General features: G+C 42.1%; 2 protein-coding genes across 2 annotated transcripts; one reads left to right on the top strand and one right to left on the bottom strand.

Moving 5' to 3' along the window:
* Positions 1-1,762: 1,762 nt before the first annotated feature.
* Positions 1,763-14,476, bottom strand: LOC111664706 (endosome/lysosome-associated apoptosis and autophagy regulator family member 2-like). The gene is made up of 22 exons (XM_023419405.1): positions 14,264-14,476; positions 10,745-10,865; positions 10,455-10,644; positions 10,211-10,358; positions 10,016-10,099; positions 9,803-9,908; positions 9,539-9,688; positions 9,369-9,457; positions 8,535-8,715; positions 7,767-7,895; positions 7,291-7,381; positions 7,067-7,169; positions 6,708-6,845; positions 6,081-6,353; positions 5,688-5,861; positions 5,033-5,222; positions 4,846-4,942; positions 4,665-4,766; positions 4,407-4,533; positions 4,089-4,267; positions 2,740-2,902; positions 1,763-2,237 (listed from the first exon to the last, which is right to left on the bottom strand). The coding sequence occupies exons 1-22, from the start codon at positions 14,369-14,371 to the stop codon at positions 2,166-2,168; spliced, it is 3,015 nt and encodes a 1,004-aa protein (XP_023275173.1). The 5' UTR covers positions 14,372-14,476; the 3' UTR covers positions 1,763-2,165.
* A 2,028-nt stretch (positions 14,477-16,504) lies between these two features.
* klhl42 (kelch-like family, member 42) lies at positions 16,505-20,867 on the top strand. The gene is made up of 3 exons (XM_023419368.2): positions 16,505-17,667; positions 18,161-18,354; positions 19,012-20,867. Exons 1-3 carry the CDS (start codon positions 16,904-16,906, stop codon positions 19,464-19,466), a joined length of 1,413 nt encoding a protein of 470 aa, XP_023275136.1. The 5' UTR covers positions 16,505-16,903; the 3' UTR covers positions 19,467-20,867.
* Positions 20,868-21,720: the final 853 nt, after the last annotated feature.

The following is a 21,720-nucleotide window of genomic DNA, read 5'->3' as shown; positions in this document are numbered from 1 at the left end:
CCTTAATATACTAAGATGTTTTTTTGACATTTTATGCCATACTATACTATGACGTTTTTTGATATTTTTATGCAATATCATATTTTGACGTTTTTTGGCATTTTTATGCCTTATTACATTATTTTGTCTCATGCTTTGCCATACTATGACGTTTTTATGACCCTTTATGCCTTAATATAATATGATGATTTTTTGACGTTTTATGCCATACTATACTATGACGTTTTTTGATATTTTTATGCAATAACATATTTTGACCTTTTTTGGCATTTTTATGCCTTACTATATTATTTTGTCTTATGCTTTGCCATACTATGATGTTTTTATGACCTTTTATGCCTTAATATAATATGATGATTTTTTGACGTTTTATGCCATGCTATACTATGACGTTTTTTGATATTTTTATGCAATAGCACATTTTGACGTTTTTTGGCATTTTTATGCCTTATTACATTATTTTGTCTCACGCTTTGCCATACTATGATGTTTTTATTACCTTTTACGCCTTAATATACCAAGATGTTTTTTTGACATTTTATGCCATACTATACTATTACATTTTTTGGCATTTTTATGCCATAGTATAGTTTGATGTTTTTTAGCATATTTGTGCCTTATTATATTATTTCGTCTCATGCCTTACCATACTATGATGTTTTTATGACCTTTTATGCCTTAATATAATATGATGATTTTTTGACGTTTTATGCCATACTATACTATGACGTTTTTTGATATTTTTATGCCTTACTATATTATCTTGTCTTATGCTTTGTAATACTGTGATGTTTTTATGACCTTTTATGCCTTAATATAATGATTTCTTTGATGTTTTATGTACTTTATAATGTACTATGATGTTTTTTTGACCTTTCATGCCATACTATACTATGACTTCTTTTGGCATTTTTATGCCTTACTATATTTTGACGTTTTTTGTCAATTTTATTCCATACTATACTATGTCTTTTAATGCCTCACCATACTATGACGTTTTTACGTCTTCTTATGCCTGACTATACTATTTCGTTTTTATGCCTTAGAATACTATGCCGTTTTTTTGACTTTTTATGCCTTACTATACTATGTCGTTTTTATGCTTTAGTATACTATTTCATTTTTATGCCTTTGTATACTATGTCGTTTTTTTGACTTTTTATGCCTTACTATACTTAGTTGATTTTATGCCTTATTATACAATTACGTTTTTATGAATTTTTATGTCTTACTATACTATGATGTTTTTTTTAACTTTTATGCCTTACTATACTATTTCGTTTTCATGCCTTACCATATTATGATGCTTTTATGAACCTTTATGCCTTAATATACTAAAATGTTTTTTTGACGTTTTATGCCATACTATACTATGATGTTTTTTGATATTTTTATGCCATACTATATTTTGACGTTTTTTGGCAATTTTATGCTTTACTATATTATCATCCATCAGTCCATCATTCACTTTCTTTTGGCTCTATTTTTGGTCTCCACCACCACCTAAAGGAAACATCTGGCTCTTTAATTGCTAAATGCTTCATTATCATTAGCATGTTGCAAACCAAGTCTATTTGCTGTTTGGTTTTAGAGCTTTTTTTTGCTGAAAACAGCTTCCATGAGACAATATTTGTTGTCATTTGGGACAATAAAGTGTTATCTTAAGGCTCTGTAATAATGTTTCTCTGTGGGTTCTTCACTACAACAACCTGGAGGCAGAGATTACATGACTTGTATGAACTCTAAAAATCCACACACAAAATCCCAAAGCCAAATAGGACTTTAATAAAGGTTCATCATTATCACATTGATATAAATACATGACTCTGAACAGAAAATGCCAAATAAAAATACAAAATATACAAAAAACATTAAAAGCGTGTTTCTCTTTCAGTTGCTGCCCTTGAGCATCCATGGCGTTAAAGCAGGCGTGTGTTTCCTGTTTATTCTAGAGTCGAGGGGTGAAAGCCAAGTGTCCAACCAGGCAGCCATTCTCCAGTTAGAACTGGGATCTGTATCGGTGCCCCTCCCACAATCAGGGAGGGGCGGGGGGGGGGGGGGGGGGGGGGGGGTCAAAGGACACATAAGGAGGTGGACAGTGACACTATCACTGACTGAATGTTCCTCCTTTATTTAACTCTGCCTCTGCATCTGTTGGTGTCTGTTTATCCCAGAACCCATCGATCAGACTGGGAGGATTTCAGCTGCACAGACTCACTGCTCTCTCCATCCTCATGCTGAAAGACACACACATTAAAGACGTTATTTAGAAAATTAATTACTATACTACAAATCCTGTCATTCTCAACAGTTGTGGCCGTGAGGCAGTGTTGCTAGATCGGACTGCTTCTATTCAGTCATAGCTCTAAACACAGTTACATCTGTTCATATAAGTGAAGATGTTTTACATTTAATGTGAGGTTAGACTAAAGACTTGGTGGAGATAATTTTTTCATCATTGTCCAAGTGGGTTTGGCTTTAACTAAACTTAAATATTATTAAATAAAAACTCATTATGCCCTCATACTTAGCCACAGAATATAAATTGGGAATCATGAAATAAAAAACATTACTTTAATTACAATTAGGCAGATTTGGCCCTGGAGTGGGTAAAAAGAGATCGCTATTACTACTGACAGAAATAAGGACATATTATAATTTTTTATCTTTCCTAAAAATCATATACATATTATGGCAACAGATTACACTGACCATTTTAAATGAAAGCATGATACACACCTTGTTGGCTATGGCGCGGAGTTTCCCCAGCAGCGTGGGTTTCTGGGCGTAGACCACATCGTCATCAGGCTCCTCTCCTTCGACCAGGGCACAGCTGTCTGCAGCTGGCAGCTCACACTCCTTGTTGGCAGACATCACCAGACGAGAGTACTTGTACTCCAGCCTAACCACAGACCACAGAGGCTTTGTCATCATGAGGCAGCATGTCATTTAGCACAGACAGCATCCTGTGTAAATGTGTGAAGGCAAATACTAATAAAATGTGGTGTTTTTTAAACCAGGAATTCATTCTAAGGCCATGACTGGCTCAGCCGACTGGAGAAAACCAGGACCCAGCTGTGCTTCATCTGCTGCTTCATGTCTGATTATTGACTCATACATCATTTAACTTTTTTCTTTTTTTCCATCTTCAGAAATCTGCCAATAGTGAACCTGTAACTTCAGATCATGAACAGCGACAGGATATTTAAAATGTTGTAATATTATTTTTTTTTCTTCAAAATATTGTAACCTAAATTTTCTACTGTATTCTAGAAAAATGATGACTTGTTTTTTCATAAAAACAACTTGTTTTATTCTAGATTTGTGTAATATTATCAAATGTTTTTCCTAAGGATTTTACTTTACACTACTACAAATGCTTTTTACTTCATTATAATTCTTATTAATTATAATATTATGACTTTTATTCTCGACATTTTTGACTTTATTTTAAAAAAACAATTTTTTCCTCATAAATTTTCAACTTCACTGTCATAATACTGTCTTGTTTTTGTTTGTACTATTTCAATTTTATTCTCGGAATCACAGATTTCTTCCCCCGTATATTCTGTCAACCTGATATTTTATGATAGTATCCAAAAATCAAACGTTTCTTCTTTTAAATTACTATTTAGACCAAAGGTGAATCTGTGGGATCACAAAATGATTAAATGGATGAAAAAGAAAAAAGTATGTTTCTATTATATAAAAATTATGTTTATGACTTTTCTCAGTTTTTCTGATGTTTTCTTTTTCTCTTTTTCTCTTTTTCTTCAAAACACTGGATTCTTTCATTTCAGTTCAAGGAAAGGAAGGAGGAAGGAAAAATAACTATGTGTATGCTCACAGCACATATTTTGAGAAGGCCATGACAATGTGACACCTATTAAAAACCCAGGACTTTATAACAAAAGTTAAAAAACTACAGTCCACATCTTTCTGATATTGTAAATAAAACCTTCTGTTTACCGTCTCTGACAAACAGCTGCTGACACCTCTGCCTTTAAATAACCACTGAACCACTTAATGAGCATGTTGTCCTGGACTGACACTGATGGTGGCGTGTTATATTGGCAGGTGCGTCTCACCTCTTGTTTTTCTTCCAGAAATAGCAGGTGAGGGAGATGAGCAGCACGGCCGCGAAGGCTCCGCCGCCAACCCCGACCTTCAGCCACAGAGCGATGGCCTCGCAGGGGGAGGAGCTTCTGAGCGGTAACGAGGCACCTTTGATGCACAGCTTTGGCTCGTTCCACACGTACAGTGTTTCCTGGAGAGAGAGGAACAGAGACAGATTTTTTGACTCAGTTTCTGTCACTCTTTCAGTAATTTAACCCTCAATGACAAAGTTAATCACAGTGTGTGTGTGTGTGTGTGTGTGTGTGTGTGTGTGTGTGTGTGTGTGTTACCTGGACGCCTCCCTTGCAGGCTCCCTCTATCTTGTGGTAGTCGTCCTCAGTGCAGCGTGGACAGGCACTAGTGGTCTCCCACAGGAAGTGAAACGTACATCCATCACATGTTCCTGCAGGACATGAGCTGCACAAACACACACGGATCAATCCACAGATTTCCTGACATGATCTCATTTCTAATTTACCCGTAAGAGTATTAAAAAGAGATCTTTCACTTAACGGCACATACACATGCATTGCTGCATGATCAGTTACCTGGGCACAGAGAGCTCTCCTCGCTCAGACTTCCCTGGGTTACAGCGGACAGTGATGACTGAACTCCGGCCCTGATCACATGAGGCCGTCGCCTGGTTCGACCTGAAAGAAAAACATTATGAGAGACAAAACACAACGAGAACACACACACACGCCTCTGTCTCCGTCCGTCAGACTGTACCTGTAGAAGAAGTTGATGTCTGGAACGTTCCTGGAGTTTTCTGGGAAAAGCTCTGGTTTAGCGTTGACGCCGCTCAGGACGGTGTCCGCTGTCGCTCCTGGAAAAAGAAAACAGAGACAGATGTGTAAACGCCAAACATCACCGGCTGATCACAGAGCCACATGCTGCAAGTTAACGAGCATCGCACCAATGAAAGTGTCTGCGAGGCTGATGGACTGGGAGGAAATGGCCATCCTGAAGCCCCGCCCGTCTGCTGGTATGATGGTTGATTGACAGATGAAGCTGTCCACTGAGTTGACAAACTGAGCCGAGTCGCTCTGGTCGTCTCTGCTGGACACGTCGGTGACGTTGTCCGTGCAGACAGCAGCTCTCCTCCCCTGCAGCGGACACGTGCAGTCAAACAGCATGAAAAACATCTGTCAGTTGCTACGGTTACACTTGTGATTAAATTTGATTTCTTTTTTTTTCATTCTTCACTATTTGATTCTTCAAAACAAGATGTGGAAACTGTCAGTTTGTCTCGTAGCTGGAATATTTAATGTGCTCTGATGGAGCCGCAGCCACAACACACACACATCCTACTCTCATTTAATTACACACTAGTTTGATAATGTTTTCACATGTATAGAATATATTTCTAATGCTTGAAACAAGAGGGAAAAAATGTATAAGAAACAAAAGGCTTATGATGTAAGCTGGCTGTGAGCGTGGAGGCAGCGTGAAGCCACTATGAGTGTTTCTCAGTAGTTGTGGTGTAAGATTAATGTGTCTGAATAATCCTGTGTGTGTGTGTGTGTGTGTGTGTGTGTGCGTGTGTGTGTGTGTGCGTGTGTGTGCGTCACCTCATGGCCGCACAGGCTGATGTTGAACAGGTGAAGGTACTTGGTGCCTTTAGAGGTGAAGCTCGGCCCGATGGTCATCGAGGCCACGTCGCTCAGAGGGCTGAGGTCAAAGGTCATGGTGCGGTTGTTGTCCGTGTAGGAGAAGGAGCAGTTGCTGTAGCAGCGAGAGTGTTCCTGAAAAGAGAAGAAGAACGTGATTCGTAACGTTTTTTAATTCATTCTTTGATCAGAAAGTTCCTGATTTAAAATGAAAATGTTTCAGACTTTCTTCATCCATTTATCCACTAAGAGGTGAATGATTTCTCAAAGTAAGATGTAAGCAGATAAAAGCATTGTGTCAGTATCAGAACCATCAGCTGACACCCAGTCCGAACCCAGAGGACGTGTCTCTACCTTGTTGCTGATACTTCCATGTCCACATGCGACGCACGCGTCCTGCCCGTAGGTGTGTCGTCCTGCCAGGTGTGTGTTGGGCGGACACTCCTGGCATCGGTTGGTGTCTCTGTCGATGTAAAAACCAGCGGGGCAGGGGACGCAGGAGGAGCCGGCCCGCTGGGAGTTCTGGGGGACCAGAGCGCACGCCCGACACGCCGAGGCCACGCCGTCCAGGACGTTCGTCACGCTGATGGAGTACAGCTTCACCGCGTCGCTGACGTAGCGACGCACCTACAGACACAGGACGAGGGTAGAAACATGAAGCTTGATATCGAATTTAATGTTATAATTTAAGCAAGCGAATAAAACAAAGCATAAATTATCAAGGCAGCTGTAACCACTAAAACTATGTGGATAGTGAAAAGATAAAACATTAAACACAAATTAAAAACACATTAATGATCCGTATGAATTAAAAAACCATTAAGAAAATAAAAATAATGAAGACCAACAAGCGATCAGTGAAAAGGTGTGTAAAAATAAAACTATTAAAAAGTAAGAATAAAATGTGATACGTAGCAAAGAACAAAATAAAAATGAGAATCACGTGACGGTAAAAGCTGCAGCAGCTTAAAATTCACTCACGTCCAGAGCGTGGTTGGTTCTCTGGAACGCCCATGTGTATGTGACGGAGGCGTTCCTGGTCATGCTGTGTGTGTACGACTGTTTCCCCTTGTTGCCCTCCCAGGACTCCACCACCGTGGTGCTCTTCCTGTTCACATCCTGCAGGGGGCGTCGCAGCACAACAATCAGACGGGGAAAAAACGGGGTTGGATTATCATTAAAAAACAATTAGCAGAGCGCCGCAATGAACTGGACCTCAGTGACACGACACGACTGTTCTGGCTCGCTGGTGAAAATAGTTGCTTAATGCCACACACACACACACACACACACACACACACACACACACACACGCACACAAACACGTGTCAAGCACACACCATCATGAAGTAGAGCTCACAGTCGGCGGAGCAGATGGTCTCGAACACGAAGGTGATCCGGCCAAACTCGATGCCGGTCATCCCTGAGAGCGAGGCTGGGACCCTGCCACACACACACAGACACACACACAAACACAAACACAGGCCGTGGGTCAGGACACACACTCTCAACATTATCCCACACTGTGTTGCCGAACTGTATTTTTACCAGGTGATGTACGTACTTGAAGCCGGGCACATGCAGACTGAGGATCAGATAGTCGTTATCTGAACTGCCTGCTCCGCTGCGGATGTGGTCGCCTGCTACCTCCCATCCTGACGAGGAACAACAACACTCACGTTACACTTTATACATCAGACATTGAACGCATCATCAGACTGGACGGCAGTGACAGCAATGGACTTTATTTTCTTTTCTCTTAAGTTACTTTTTTGGGCAGTTTTTTATGCATTAATTTGACAGTGGAAAGTGGAGAGAGACAGGAAATACAGGAGAGACACGTAAAGGATCCCGGATATATGATGTGAGGGTTGATTCGTATTAGTGGTTGTGATTAGGTCGGATAAAGTTGAATATTCTGGTCGTATCAATGAAGAAATGCTCATTTATTTTTATTATTTATTCTGTTAAAGAGCTTTAATGAAACTACACAAATTAGACAACGACCTCTCTTTCTCTCTCTCTCTGTCTCTCGCTCACCGTTCATGTCGTCACATTTGGAGTTGCCCACGTTGAAACAGGAAGTCTTCATGTTGGACGGCAGCACGTTCCACCATTTGTACTCGTATCCCAACACGGGCTCTGTACCTGCAGGGCACTTGGCACACACTACAAAACACACACGCACACACACACACACACACACACACACACACACACACACACACACAAAGCTTTAATTAGACACTACAGTGACACTTCCCTGTAATATTATGTTTACACATCTTTTCAGGAGGGGGTTATAATCAGCTTGGTCGCCTCTTTGGAGCGAACACTGAGAATGAAGGAGAGGACGTGACGGGACCGGATGGAGCGGCTCTTTGAAGTATACGACTGTTATGAAGTGAACAGAAACTACGAGGGAGTGTAACGGGACTTTGAATAGAAAGTGTTGAAGATAATTAAATAGATTTCACTGTCATATCACAGAACAGGTGCCAAAAAAACGAGCTGTTTCCTGCTTCTCAAAAGTGACGCTTTAAAGCTTTTATTTCTCATTTATGATACTTCAATGAAAATCTCTGGATGTTGTTGGACTAAAACAAGACTTTGAACACATCACACTAAACCAATAATTGATCAATCTAGAAAATAACTGGCAGATTAACTGATAATAAAAGTAATCAATGGTTGCAGTTGTCTGTGTAGATACTGTATGCTTATACTTGGATAAATACAGTTATATCCATACAGCATCAGTGCCTCAGTGACAAATGGACAGATGTGAGCAGATGTGAGCAGGGTTACCGTTGGTGCCGTCGGAGTGGGTTCCAGGTGGGCAGGGCAAACAGGTGGAGTCGTTGCTGTTGTAGTAGCCGGGGTTGCAGGGGGGGCAGGTCTCTCTCTGCCCCGTCGCAGGCAGCTCCACAGCTCCAGTGACGTTCTCCACACAAATCTTTGGCTCCACCCAGCGATACAACACCTGCGTCTGTACCCGACAAAAAACCACAGAGGACGATATTAGCGAAGGGTGGAGGGATTCTCAAAGGAAAATAAAATAAAAAATAGAGTTTAAAAGACACAAAAACAAACAATAGCATCAACAATAAAGGGATGTGTTTCTTTTCTGCTCCTGAACAATCGTCACTTTCACTCAGCTCTTTCAAAACAAGGTCGTGGGCGAGAGCCAGCGACGCTGATTGTGGATCAGGTGACATGCAAAGTGTTCACTAAGCGATTCATCATTTCTTCCCCCGTCACGTGGTGAGACTTGATTCCTGTTCCTGCTGCAGCGCAGTGTCCTGAAAGAGCTGACAACACGTCGTCTCTCTTTATTATCAGTTCAAACGTAATGCAGGACGATGCTTCATGAGATCTGCTGCCTTAAACATGAAGGTGCAGTGGTCGAAGATAAAAAGGAATTTTCAGGAATTAAATATAAAACCATCAGGGGTGTTTGTCGTCAGAAGTCTAGTTTCAGTTCCATTGTTTTGCTTTATTTACCTAGAAATCAACTGATCAACTGATCTTTGACAACTTATCAAATACTACCTTAAAATTCTTCCTATTCCCATGACAAAGAGGGTGTGTTTGTACATGTGTGTGTGTGTGTGAAATGTAAAACGTGTGGACGCCACTGACCTTCCCTTCGCTGTCGCAGGCCGTGTGGATCTGGAAGTAGTCCTTCCCCGAGCACGGCGGCCTCACTTTGCATTCTGCCCATCCCTCATCTGCGAGAGGAGTGTGTGTGAGTGCAAAGCGCCGAGACAAGAACGCAGAGGACGCGGTTTTATGATGACACGCGTACATACGTGAGTAGTGGTGCTCGGGACACGGTGTACAGGAGGACGCCCCCTTCACGGAGTAAGTGTTGCTGGGACACGGCTGGCAGGACGAAGAGCCGGGGGCGGCGCTGAACCAGCCGGGTCGGCACGGAAAACACTCGGACGTGTAGGCAACACCTGGACACATGTGTGCATACTGTGTGTGAGGTAGCAGCACATGCACGCAGCGTCTTTTCACCTGGTAAATATGAAGCTCTAGAGAGAAATCGACATCAGAGACGGGATTCTGACCTTCGATTTGGATGTTCTTGAGCAGCACAGGTTTCACCATCTTCCCTCCCACCAGGATGCCAGTGGTTCTCCAGTACAGGATGTTTGTACCGGACTTCAGACTCACCTGAAACAAAGATGAACACACACACAATCCATAACATATACACACACACACACACACACACACACACACACAACACGCATGCACAGGAGGCAGAATCACATCCTCACCGTGTGTGTGTCCCATTCTCCATTGCTGGTGATCCACTTCTGGTCGTCACTCTGGGCCATTTCCTGACACTGCTCGTTCCGGACCTGAACACACGTTAAAGCAGAAGTTCATTTTACAGTCTGACATACATATTGTTGGATGATTACATACGTATCAGTGTCTGTGATGTTTTGGATGCAGTGAGAGGCGCTCACATAGAACTCAAAGAAGATGTTGTTGTCGGGGTACTGGTAGGTGAAGGAGACGGAGCCCTGCTTCTCCAGATGGACGGCGTAAACCAGAGACACTGTGCACTCGTCGCGGTTTGACTCCAGATACACGCCCTGCGGCGTCCATGATGAGCTGCAACAACAACAAACACACTTAGCAAAACAGCAAGGAAGAACGGATAGCAGTGTTTGTGGGAATAGCAGTTGTGTGTGTGTGTGTGTGTGTCACCTGTTACAGGCCTGACTGTCCTCTCCATTGGGCCCGGGGTCCATGAAGCTGGCCAGGCTGGTGAAACCTGCAGGGATGGAGTCCCATTGGTCAAAACGGAGGCCGCTGCCCAGAGAATAGGAGCCGGCTGCACACGGCGTGCACTCCTGTGTGGACATCTCTAAAAACATCCCAGCCGGACAGGAGAAAGCTGAGAGACAGGGAGGAAAAGAAGGTCAGATTTACACGTAAACACACACAGACACACACACACACACACACACACACACACACACACTGGCAGTACTCACAGCAGTCTGTTCCTCTGGTGGGAGGTGGGAGGTCTGAGCAGGAGCCTGGATTGAGAGGGATGGCGACTCTCCATCGTGACCCTGTGCTGTCACACTCTGTGTACTGGTAGTAGTAGTCTGCCTGCAGAACACACACACACACACACACACACACACACAAATAGATACAAAGATCAATACAGCGTAATTTTCTATTCCATATCAAATAAAAGCTGGTCATATAAAAGGGAACATTGGAGATGGAGGCGTTTTAAGGGTGAAAGTGGTGGCTGACCCCGGTCACCACGGAAACCAACCGCTGGAGCACTAATGGTCCATTAAGAGCACAACAGAAGGTCATCAGTACAGTGGCTTCTTTCCAAGGACGCCTGCTTGTGACATTACGCTCTTATCATCTGAACTGACCGAACATTGATTTAGAGGCGCGAGTCCTTTTAACCTGCATCCAGAGCTGGAGACCAACACTCACCGCACCTCAGAGCGGTTCTCTTGTTTTTCATTTACCACATATTAGAACATGTTCGTTTTTTTTCTGTTTTATTTTGCAATATATCTTTTATTCTTTTCATTCATTTTATAACATTTTTTAGAAAACAACCTCTTTTGAACAAGTGAAAAACTCTGCTCTAAACAACCTTCACCAGCTTTATCTTTCAGACTGAAATGTCATTTTAAATAAATAAATAAATAAATGAATGAATACTGAACAAACCAAAGGATAATCAGTGAACATTTGAGGCAGTAAAAGGCAGATTTTGTTGCCTTTGCCCAGAGCTGAGCTGTCTATTTCCAGTCTTTATGCTAAGCTAAGCTAAGCTAGCCGGCTGCTGCCTGTAGCTTCATACTGAAACAGACAGCAGACATGAGAGTGATATCATCTTCCCATTGAACTTTCGGCAAGGAAGCGAATAACTTCCCCAAAATATCAAACGCCCACATGACCTGGACGACTTTCTATTCTTGATTTAGGAGTTTTCACCCACTCTTCCCGCAGATCACTCTTCATGATCGAAGATATTTTTAGTCCGTCCTGCACACACTGCATGTTTCAGATCTACCCACAGACTCTCAGCGATGTTCAGGTCAGGAGACTGTGAGCGGCCGTCTGTTTCCTGAACTCACTCATGGTGGATTGTTTGCTTCGGATCTTTCCGGCTGATTATTTTCACCCACATGTTTAACAACTGGCTGAAGGGAGATTAATAAATACTGACATAGTAGGGTTTCCCAACTTTTGCACATGCCACAATTAATGTTTCCTTTTTTCTATTTTTTCATCATGAAATTGAAAGTAACATTAACATTTGAAGAAACAACAGTAAACTGTTATGTTATATATATACAGCTGAGTAGGAGCAGAGTTTTGTAGCTTTCAGTGAGTTTGACGAGTTCAAATCCAAATGCAGCTTCAGATACTTTTTCCATCCTGATGAGAATAAAAATTTGCGGCTGAGTTTTTGTCATTTTCTGAACGTTGTCAGAGCTTTTGTCCTTCAGTATGAAATATCAGCAGAGTCAGACCAAATAGATGAATGTCCATCTTTCCTGTTGTCTGCATAAATCCTTCAATCTCCTGACTCAGAGGTTGGATTGTCATGGCGCTGAATTCTACCCCCCCCCTTCTCTGCTTTTCACCAGTCTCCATGACAACCAGCGTGAGTCACCCTGGAGACCAGCGAAACACATTAGCCCATGTCCTTTTTATCAGCCTCACCTTTCCCTCCGCTGTCAGCACGTTAGCGCAGGCGGCACCAAGACCTCCTGTTTGTCCATGAACAAACAAACAAACAGCAGGTGCATCACAGCGCAGCTTCACATGCAACTGTTTGTATGTTTGTTTAAGTGTGTGTGTGTTGGGGGGCGTAAAGCATGAATTGACATCTTTATGGCTGCAGAGAGGTTATTAGTCTTTTAAAAGAGCTCAGGCTTAACTGTACTGCACACACACACACACACACACACACACACCCTACATCTGCAAACCAGCTCTCCCCCTCTCGCTGGTTAATTCCCCTGGACACACGTGGCAGGTTGGTTTCTGCGACTGTTCCAGTTTAATTAGTTGCTACTGAGATGTGGTCGCTCTGCTGCAGACAGCTGCTGATTCGTCTGCCCAGCTGAACAGCAGGTTCGGGGGAGGAGAGGGAGATCTGCCAGAGCGAGGTTTTTGGACTCCGAGAATGTTGCATTAAAAGTACAAAACAAGCTTCAGTTACAGGTTTTCTACGCTTTAATTCTACATATAATGGGAGAGTGATTTGAATTTTGTTAAAAATTTAGATATGCAAAATTAACTGTTTGTTTTAAGTAGAGTACATCTACAGAGTGACCACTGGGTACCACTTTCTAACAAGGCAGCAAGCTGTGATCAATGACTCTATTACTGGTTAATAAACCATTTATTAATGTTTTATAGATCAGTAATCAGACATTGATGAGAATAACTTTTGAGTTGCCAGGTTGTGAAAAATCCTCTCTTGTTGTTGTGAGGACATCTGGACCCAGATCCATTTCTAAACAGCTCGTTAACATTTATAACTACACACTTCATAGATTACTGTAGAACCCTTAATTAAGTATTTATTAACATTTATAAGTGACTGATTAACTTTTGCTAATGTCTTACTACAAACTGAGAAACCCATTACTCTTCTTTAAGGACTTAATGATTTCCCTGGCAACTGAAAAGTGGTTGTTACTAATGGCTTATAACTGAACTGCAAAGCATTAGTATATGATTTATTAACCACTAATAAAGACATTAATTACACCACATAAACCCTTGTCAGAAAACACAAATAATAATATCTATTTTTATATCTAACTCTTGGCAAGAAAGCATTAAAGTTATTTTCCAAATTCCAATTTCTCCTTAAAACTGGATGTTAATTTAAAATTGAGCTACTAGTGATGTGTGTAAATTAAACACACAGCCTGCTGAAAGAGATGCTGCCCACTGCTTTCACTGTAATCAATGAGGCAGCATCAGAAAAGCCTGACAGCCCAGCCTGCCCCCCCTCCCTCCTCTTCCTCCTCCTCCTCCTCCTCCTCAGCGGGTAATCCTGGCCGGGCCGGCCGGCAAGAGGCTGCTCAGAGGAGGGGATGGAGGCCAGCACACAGCGTCATCTTGTTATGGAGCGTGTTTATAGTCAACATGAAGCGCATTTTAAGCCGATCAGCAGCGTGGAAAGGACAAAGCTGAGCCAAAACATAGTAACTGGAGTACGACTTGTAGTAGTAGTGTTTTTTTTATTGTGCATTAAGAGAAGCCTTATAGATCTAATCTGGTTGTTTATTCCTGGATGCATGGCCATTTTCTTAACTTGATCACCGCATTGTAGTAGAGGATAAACATTTAAAACATCCTCATGACAGCCATGATAAAAAAAAAAAAAAGAAACATTAAGACCCTGATTTTTGCGTTTTAAAAGGAAACATCTTCTGCACAGTTCTGTTTTGAAGTGGCGTCAGGATAAAAGGAAATAATAACAATGATAATGAACAATAAAGAGCGCTCACCTCATCGCACGGCCGCAGGTCTCCGTCGGCGGACACGGATGATGTAAGAGCGGTGATGATGAGTAAAAGGCAGCGGGGGAACCTTGCGGCCCACACCTGCTCCCGCATCCTCAGCTCGGATCACAAACAGCCGGCTGTCCGCTGCCTGGAGCCACAAACATGAAACAGGCCGAGCGGTGAGGCTTTCTGTGGCGTCCCTGTCATTGATGCGCCTGCCTGCCTGTCTCTCGCCCTCCCCCCTCCTCCTCCTCCACCTCCCCCTCCTCCACCCACACCACTGTCAAACAACACTGTTTATTAATGACTCTTCCGGTCCGGTTTTCAGATTAAAACTCTCATTTTATTCCTAGAATGAAGTTTAGGAATAAAGATTTGACAAAAACTACAAGGTGCAGCACAGTGCAATGATAGTATTCTCATTCCCGCATATTATTATCATTATTAGGCTATTTACATTGATAGAATTATTGGCAGCAGTAGGCTATTAGTAGTATTGCTTGTCATATGATAAATTTTAAATTTTAAAAAAGGCATTTTAAGAATTTATACACTAACGTTAAAGTGATATACAATTTTGTCTAACAATAATTGCTGAAATGATTGACTGATAAATCAATGAGTCGATCAACAGAAAATTAATTCGCTTGGCAGGCAGAACATGTTTCATCTTAAAAGTCTAAGATTAACAACAGCAAAACTGTTGAGTAAAATCCTCCACATCACATTTGAACAATTCACTGGAACAATTTTCTCTGACTGGACATGCAATTTGAAAATACTGGTGGCTGAACACATTAACTGTGTCAAGGAGCGCGCTATATCATATCAGAGATGGATGACAATGGCTGTCTAATGTCTTTTTTTATTTATTAAAAGGTAATTTACAGACTGTAGACCCTACTACTGTGTATGTAAACAATATTTGCCCGCTATGCTCTTATTTTGAAGGCCCCACCGCCTGCTTCAGTGTGTTTTCTGTAACTTCACTCCCTTCTCGGTGCTAAAGCCTCAGTCATACAGTGACGCCACCAGTGTGATAACAAACGTTATCTTGATTGACAGCTGGACATGGACAACAGAACTGCTGATCTTCTTAAAACTGTGCACTGATAGACGAATATGAGCTGGAGAGTTCCATCAAACTGTGTAATTTTTACAGATAATGTGGGCTTAGCAAAGAAGTCTAGAAACAATAAAATCTTGAAACGGCCAAACTCTAGAAGTTTTGCAGCTAATGTTGGTTTTATAATGTCCAACCTTCAATACTGTGTAATGTTGATTGAGGCTAGACTCTTTGCCCAAGAGTTATTTGGTAAAGTTAGCCATATAATATTCAGCTTTTAGCATGAGCTGAAGCTATCTTTGTAATTGTAAGGTTCAAAAGTTAGCGGCTTATGCTAAGCCTAATGTCCAAAGGTTAGCTAATGCTACCCTTGAAATTTCAAAAGGTTAGCTGCTAACGCTAGCCTAATGTCCAAAGGTTAGCTGCTAACGCTAGCCTAATGTCCAAAGGTTAGCTAATGCTACCCTTGAAATTTCCAAAGGTTAGCAGCTAATGCTAGCCTTCCAGCGTAGGTATTAAACTCACCACGAAGAACAGGATTTTTAATTGGTCTTGCTGAGTGCTGCATATGTCAAGAGTATCGTGCCATGACCAAAATAAAACATTATGTTGTTCATCTATGTAAAGAAAGAAAGATTACATTTGATTATTATATTTGCATTTGTCTGATTGTGGTATTGATTATTTAGTTTCTTCTCTACAGTTCGTATGTCTTTTTCTCCTTGTGACGGACGGTATATCAAAAAGCAGGTGTAAAAACCTTTTATTAAAGGAAATGGAGGGAGTCAAGATGAATGACTGTATTTAACATTTTAGTATATGTATTTACATTACACATTAGCCTTGCAGTAGCCTTAGTCTTGTAGCCTAGGTGCACCGGACTTCTTACAGCCTCCTATTGAAATGAGAACTTTTTGTTTTATTTTTAACGTTGTTTGAACTTTAATTTATTTCTTTCCTCACCTGTTGATGTCACATACTGCATTGAATCGGTTGTTTTTAATTGATCATTTTCTTGGTTTTGTGTACATTTCTACGAGTGTAGGTTGATCAATGATATGAGCAGTTCTTCCACTTACCGGGAGGTGGCAGCAGCAGCTCTGCGAAAAAAAAAAATACCTCACGAAGAAGAGTAAAACCCGGATATGATGTAAGTGCAGAATCAAAACAGTTAAAATTTGACAGCTCGGCATCGTCCCGCTAATGGTTTATAAAATGCAATGGGAAATGTTACTGCCACTGTCAGAAATAAACTACATTATCTAACCAACATCTTTAGTGACTGGGGCGACTTTTTAGCGGACTGTCGAGGAATGCTAACCCGAGGAAAAGGCTCTTTTGGCTAGTTTACCTAGTAACTGCAGCGGTTCTTCTCCGGCTAACTGATTAGCTCCCCCGGCTAACGAAAGTTGCTCCATGGCGATCTATGGGTTGAACATGACCATATATAGACCGGCCACAGAGCTCCCTCGCCGGTGAAATGTAAACGGTGACTCGCTCAGGAGGCCGACAAAGGGCAAGCAAAAACAAAACTCAACCTGAAGTTAATAAAAGACACCCAGCTTGCTAGCTTCACCATGTCATCTGACCAGATTATTGCCATCGTCATGGATGACAAAATCTACGAGGTGAATAAGAAGAAGCTGATAGAGAAGAGCGACTATTTCCGTGCGCTGTACAGCTCAGGTATGAGGGAGTCCACGGAGGACTCGGTGCAGCTGCAGGGGCTCAGCGTCCCCGGGCTGGAGCTGGTCCTGGAGTTCATCAACACCTCTAAAGTTCAGGTTGTCAATGAGACTCTGGAGGACCTGATTGAGACCGCCTCCTTTTTACAGGTCACCTCCATCCTGAAGCTCCTGACCTCGGAGATCCGGCTTGACAACTGCGTGGAGCTGTACAGCCTCTCTGAGGTTTATGGGACTCATGATCTGCGTAATGCTTGCCTCAAATACATGACCTGCTACTATCATCCCATGCTGAGGCGGCCTGAGTACAGCAGCCTCCCCTCTGCTGTTCGAGACCAGGTCAGGGAGATGCGCATGAAAGGCACTGCCACCCTGGTAGCCATCGGAGACTTCACCTGTCTGTCCTTGGACGTGCCTGATCAGGATGAACCCTGGTCCATGCTGAGGTACGGAGAGGTGGAGCAGCGCTGGAAACCGCTGGCAAACAACCTGCCTCCAGATATGATCAACGTCAGAGGATACGGCTCAGCTGTCCTTGACAACTACCTGTTCATTGTTGGTGGTTACAGGATGACGAGTCAGGAGATCTCTGCGGTGCACTGCTACAACCCCTGCAGGAACGAGTGGAACCAGGTGGCTCCGCTCAACCAGAAAAGGTAGGTCCAGATCTAGAGTACTGTGCAAAACCTTTAGGAACTTGTTCATATTCTTATCCATCACAAGATACCATCAAGATACCATTCATTCTGCAGTAGGGCAGCGAACCACGACATACGACCAGAGTCATAAAGAGCTATATTCAGACAAGAAAAACAGGAAGTCCTGCAACAGATGCTGAACATCACAGAGTCACATGAAGAGACAGAAGACACTGAGACAGACTGAATCCACACAGGAACTGTGGCAAGTTCTCCAAGATGTTTGGAACAACTTACCTGCCAATTACTTTGAAAAACTTTATCAATTAATTTCATACAAAATACAGTAAACAGAAAAAAAGAAAACTTATTTATGACATTACTTTTGAAAGCGTCCTAACTTTACTTTTAGTGCCTAAAACTTTTGCACTGTACTGAGCCTGCATCCCCTCCCAGGCCAGTTGTCTGTTTGTTGCTGTCATGTTTCACTTCCTGTGTCCTCTTCTTTCAGGTCCAACTTCAAGCTGCTGGCGGTACAAGGGAAGCTGTACGCAGTAGGAGGCCAGTGTCTGGGCACGGTGGAGTGTTACAGCCCGGAGCAGGACTGGTGGACCTGTGTGTCCTCGATGCCTGACCCGCTGGCTGAGTTTTCCGCCTGTGAATGCCAGGGAATGATCTACGTCATGGGTGGATACACTGCAAGAGGTTAGTATAAGTTAGTAGCTACTGAAGTGTTTTTCACTCTCTGTTAAATTCTTAAGCCATAAGAGATTGTGGCAAATGTTTCAGCTGTTAGAGTAGGTTGTCTATAAATTGCAGGGTTGGGGGTTTTTATCCCTGGCTCTTCCTCTCTGCATAATGAAGTGTCCTTGAGCAAGGCACTAAACTGCTCCAGATGAATAATCCAGGAACAAGGACACCTTGACGTGTATTATAACAATTTATCTAACTTCAATTAAAGGACTTTGGCATAGGCACAGGATGTTATAGTAGTAATTGCTTCCATATTGTATAAGTTATTAGATCATCACTACGTGATCAACAGAAAATGAACCGCCGACTATTTAAATAATTTATTAATCGTTTCAGTAATTTTTCAAGCACAAATGCCAAACATTTACTTTTCTCAAATGTGATGATTTGGTGATTTTCTATATTGTATATGATGGTAAACTGAATATCTTTGTGCTGTGGACTGTTGCTCATAAAAAAAGAAGCAATGTCAATATATCTCCTTGGTTGTGGCTGCAATTTTCACTGTTTCCTGACATTTTAGAGACAAAGCGATTAATAGTTAAATCAGGAAAATCATCCTTTAACTGTTGCTTTGTCTGCTGCTTTGACTTTTTCTGTGTCTAACAGATAGAAACACAAACGTCCTCTGCTACTGCCCCACCTCTGACACCTGGACGGTGTTTCGCTCCTGTTCAGCCCACATCCGCAAGCAGCAGATGCTCTCAGTGGAGGACACCATCTACCTGGTGGGCGGCTACACCCACGAGCTGGAGGCGGGCCGGAGGCAGCGACGCCCCAGCCAGACGGAGGACGTACTGACTGTGCAGTCCTACAACGTCACCACGGGGGAGTGGATCCAGCTGAAGGAGAACACGTCCAAGTCGGGCCTGAACCTGACGTGCACGCTGCACAACGACGGCATCTACATCATGAGCCGGGACGTCAGCCTGCCCACCAGCCTGGAGCACCGCGTCTTTCTGAAATACAACATCTTCTCCGACGCCTGGGAGGCCTTCAGGCGCTTCCCGGCTCTGGGACAGAACATGCTGCTGTGTTCGCTTTACCTCCCCAACATGCTATGACTCACAGGGCTGATGGGAAACACTTGCGTGAACACTAACAGATAGAGGAGCCTGTGCAGCATTAATATTGGCCAGTGTGTGGCTTGCTTGTTCTTGCACAGATTGCAGCTCTGTGGCATTAGTGGGAACAGCGTGCGGTTGCCAGGTTGAACCCCTCGTGACCTCTGTGCCTCGGAAAGAAAAAAAAAAAAAAAAAAAAAGCACTACATTGTACATACTGCTGTGGATGCAAAAACAAACGCTACAATGACAAGTATGAAAGCGTTGAAGCGCCATGGCCCGTAGGTCAACAGCATCATAACAGCTAGGCCCAGTTTGTGCCTCTCATGGATTAGCATTAAAGTTGCATTCAAATCACAGTGGTAATCATCTGTACTCTGAAAATAATTGCCCAAAAAACCCACTTATGTCTGTTCTGATGGTATTTCCAGCACCCTCAAAGACTCTTAACCATCTGGATGAAAAATGTTTTGCATACTGGACGATGAAAACGATTTCTCTTTCTTTTTTTTAATCATGCAGCAGGCCGAATATTTTTCCATCCAGATGGTTAGAAGAGTGTTTGAGGATTCTGCACATGCCTTCAGAACAGACATAAGTGGGTTTTTTAAACATCGCTGAGTAATTATTTTAGATTCTTAGCACGGTGACTCAAATGTAACACTAGTGCATGAGAGGCACACGCTGCAGCTACGTAACAGCATGCTTTTAAATCTATGGGCCAGAATATTCCTGATGTTTACACTCCACATACGGCATTGGTGTACATGTTTATCCATAAGTCACTACAGACCTTAAATTATCTCAGAAACAAAACACATTTTCTTCTCTTCATGTATTGTACATAGCAGATAATCATGAGAAATGGCTTTGGTTTTACACTGCCAGTTTTATGGGAATTAGAAGATTCTTTGAAGTTGTACTGTGGGATGTGAATTGGCTCAGAGGGAGCTTTATGTGTTGTATGTTAACTTGCACACCTGTCTTATTTTCCAGAGACACACTAAGCAAAGCTTAAAGCGCAAATTCCATTAAATCAATGATGCACATGTGCCTTCTGCAACCTCAGTTGATAGGAACTTGATACAAAAAAAAAAGCACAAAATGCAAGACTTTGTTACATTGCCAGCAACTGACCAAAACTGCTGTGTTTTATTTTCCTTTCTGCTAAAGCAGATTTTGTTTTCATTAAGGTTGTTCTTAGTTCCTTGATTAAACAATGAGTGTGCGCAGATTTCAAAAATAAGCCTCAAAGCAACATTTATTTCTTAAACTCTAATTTTGGAGAAAGTGCCGCACTTAAAATGTTTGATTTGAAGGATTTCAGCTTTTCTCTGCATTACTTCTATCTGTTTGACAGTTTGGAAATTTAGGTCATGATAATAAAGATGATGTTCAGGGGTCTATTTTCAAGTCCTGTTTTTGAATTCACTTTTACGACACGTGTTTTTACTGTGTTATTTCTCCACATTCTGCTTGTTTGGCCTTTATTTTCATTCAGAATTTCCAAATCAACTGAGAAGACGGGCTCCTCGTAACATGGATAATCTGCAATGTGACCTCTTACCAAAATATCTGCCTTGTTATCGGAGTAAGTCCTGCGTCTGTAGGTGACTCTGGTCCGATGCTTGCCAGGAAAATGTGGCTCAAAATACCAGACCAATCTGTATTGGGGCATACAGGCTGTTCACATTATGTCGCCACCTGTAGGGAGTTAGGGAGGTTATAATCATCAGGGAGATGACACATGAACACATATTATAGTTGTAGAGTTCAGGGGTGTACAACTGTCCTGGGATTCTGCGGCAGAAAAACATGGACAAATAAAAACCGAAACTATCTGCAACAGAAATTACTTTTTTTGTCATTTGGGTGAACTGACCCTTTAAATTACAATAAATAATCCCCAGAGGAGAATGTATTATGCCTGTCAGCACTGTTACTCCTCTCACTCTAACATTTTCCTCCATGATTTCCACTTTTTATTTTCTGAATACTCAAGTCATCATTTAGTCTGTCAAATGTACGAAAACGGTAAAAAACAAAAGTCTAAAAATGGAACAGAATTACCATCACAATGTCCCAGAGCACATGATGGCTTTTTTTTTAAAATAGTAATACAGTAATATAAGACAGCATAAACAGAAAATCCTCATATTTAAAAAGCTCAAAGCGCTGAACATTTGGCATTTTTAGTAGAAAAAAATAACTTCAACGATCAATCCATACCATACCCCCCCCCCCCCCCCCCCCC

The sequence above is a fragment of the Seriola lalandi genome, unplaced genomic scaffold, assembly GCF_002814215.2.
Source record: "Seriola lalandi dorsalis isolate HSWRI2012SDOR001 ecotype SW California unplaced genomic scaffold, Sedor1 jcf7180002054599, whole genome shotgun sequence".
Classification (NCBI taxonomy): Eukaryota; Metazoa; Chordata; class Actinopteri; order Carangiformes; family Carangidae; genus Seriola; species Seriola lalandi.
This window is presented reverse-complemented; position numbering and strand designations above follow the sequence as displayed.

Coding starts and splice junctions, on each gene's coding strand:
- LOC111664706 (XM_023419405.1), bottom strand. CDS start 14,371: ATGCGGGAGCAGGTGTGGGCCGCAAGGTTCCCCCGCTGCCTTTTACTC. Junction 6,846..7,066: donor GTGAGCTCTACTTCATGATG/GTGTGTGCTTGA, acceptor CGCCCCCTGCAG/GATGTGAACAGGAAGAGCAC. Junction 4,534..4,664: donor GGAGAGCTCTCTGTGCCCAG/GTAACTGATCAT, acceptor GTGTTTGTGCAG/CTCATGTCCTGCAGGAACAT.
- klhl42 (XM_023419368.2), top strand. CDS start 16,904: ATGTCATCTGACCAGATTATTGCCATCGTCATGGATGACAAAATCTAC. Junction 17,668..18,160: donor GCTCCGCTCAACCAGAAAAG/GTAGGTCCAGAT, acceptor CTCTTCTTTCAG/GTCCAACTTCAAGCTGCTGG. Junction 18,355..19,011: donor GGGTGGATACACTGCAAGAG/GTTAGTATAAGT, acceptor TGTGTCTAACAG/ATAGAAACACAAACGTCCTC.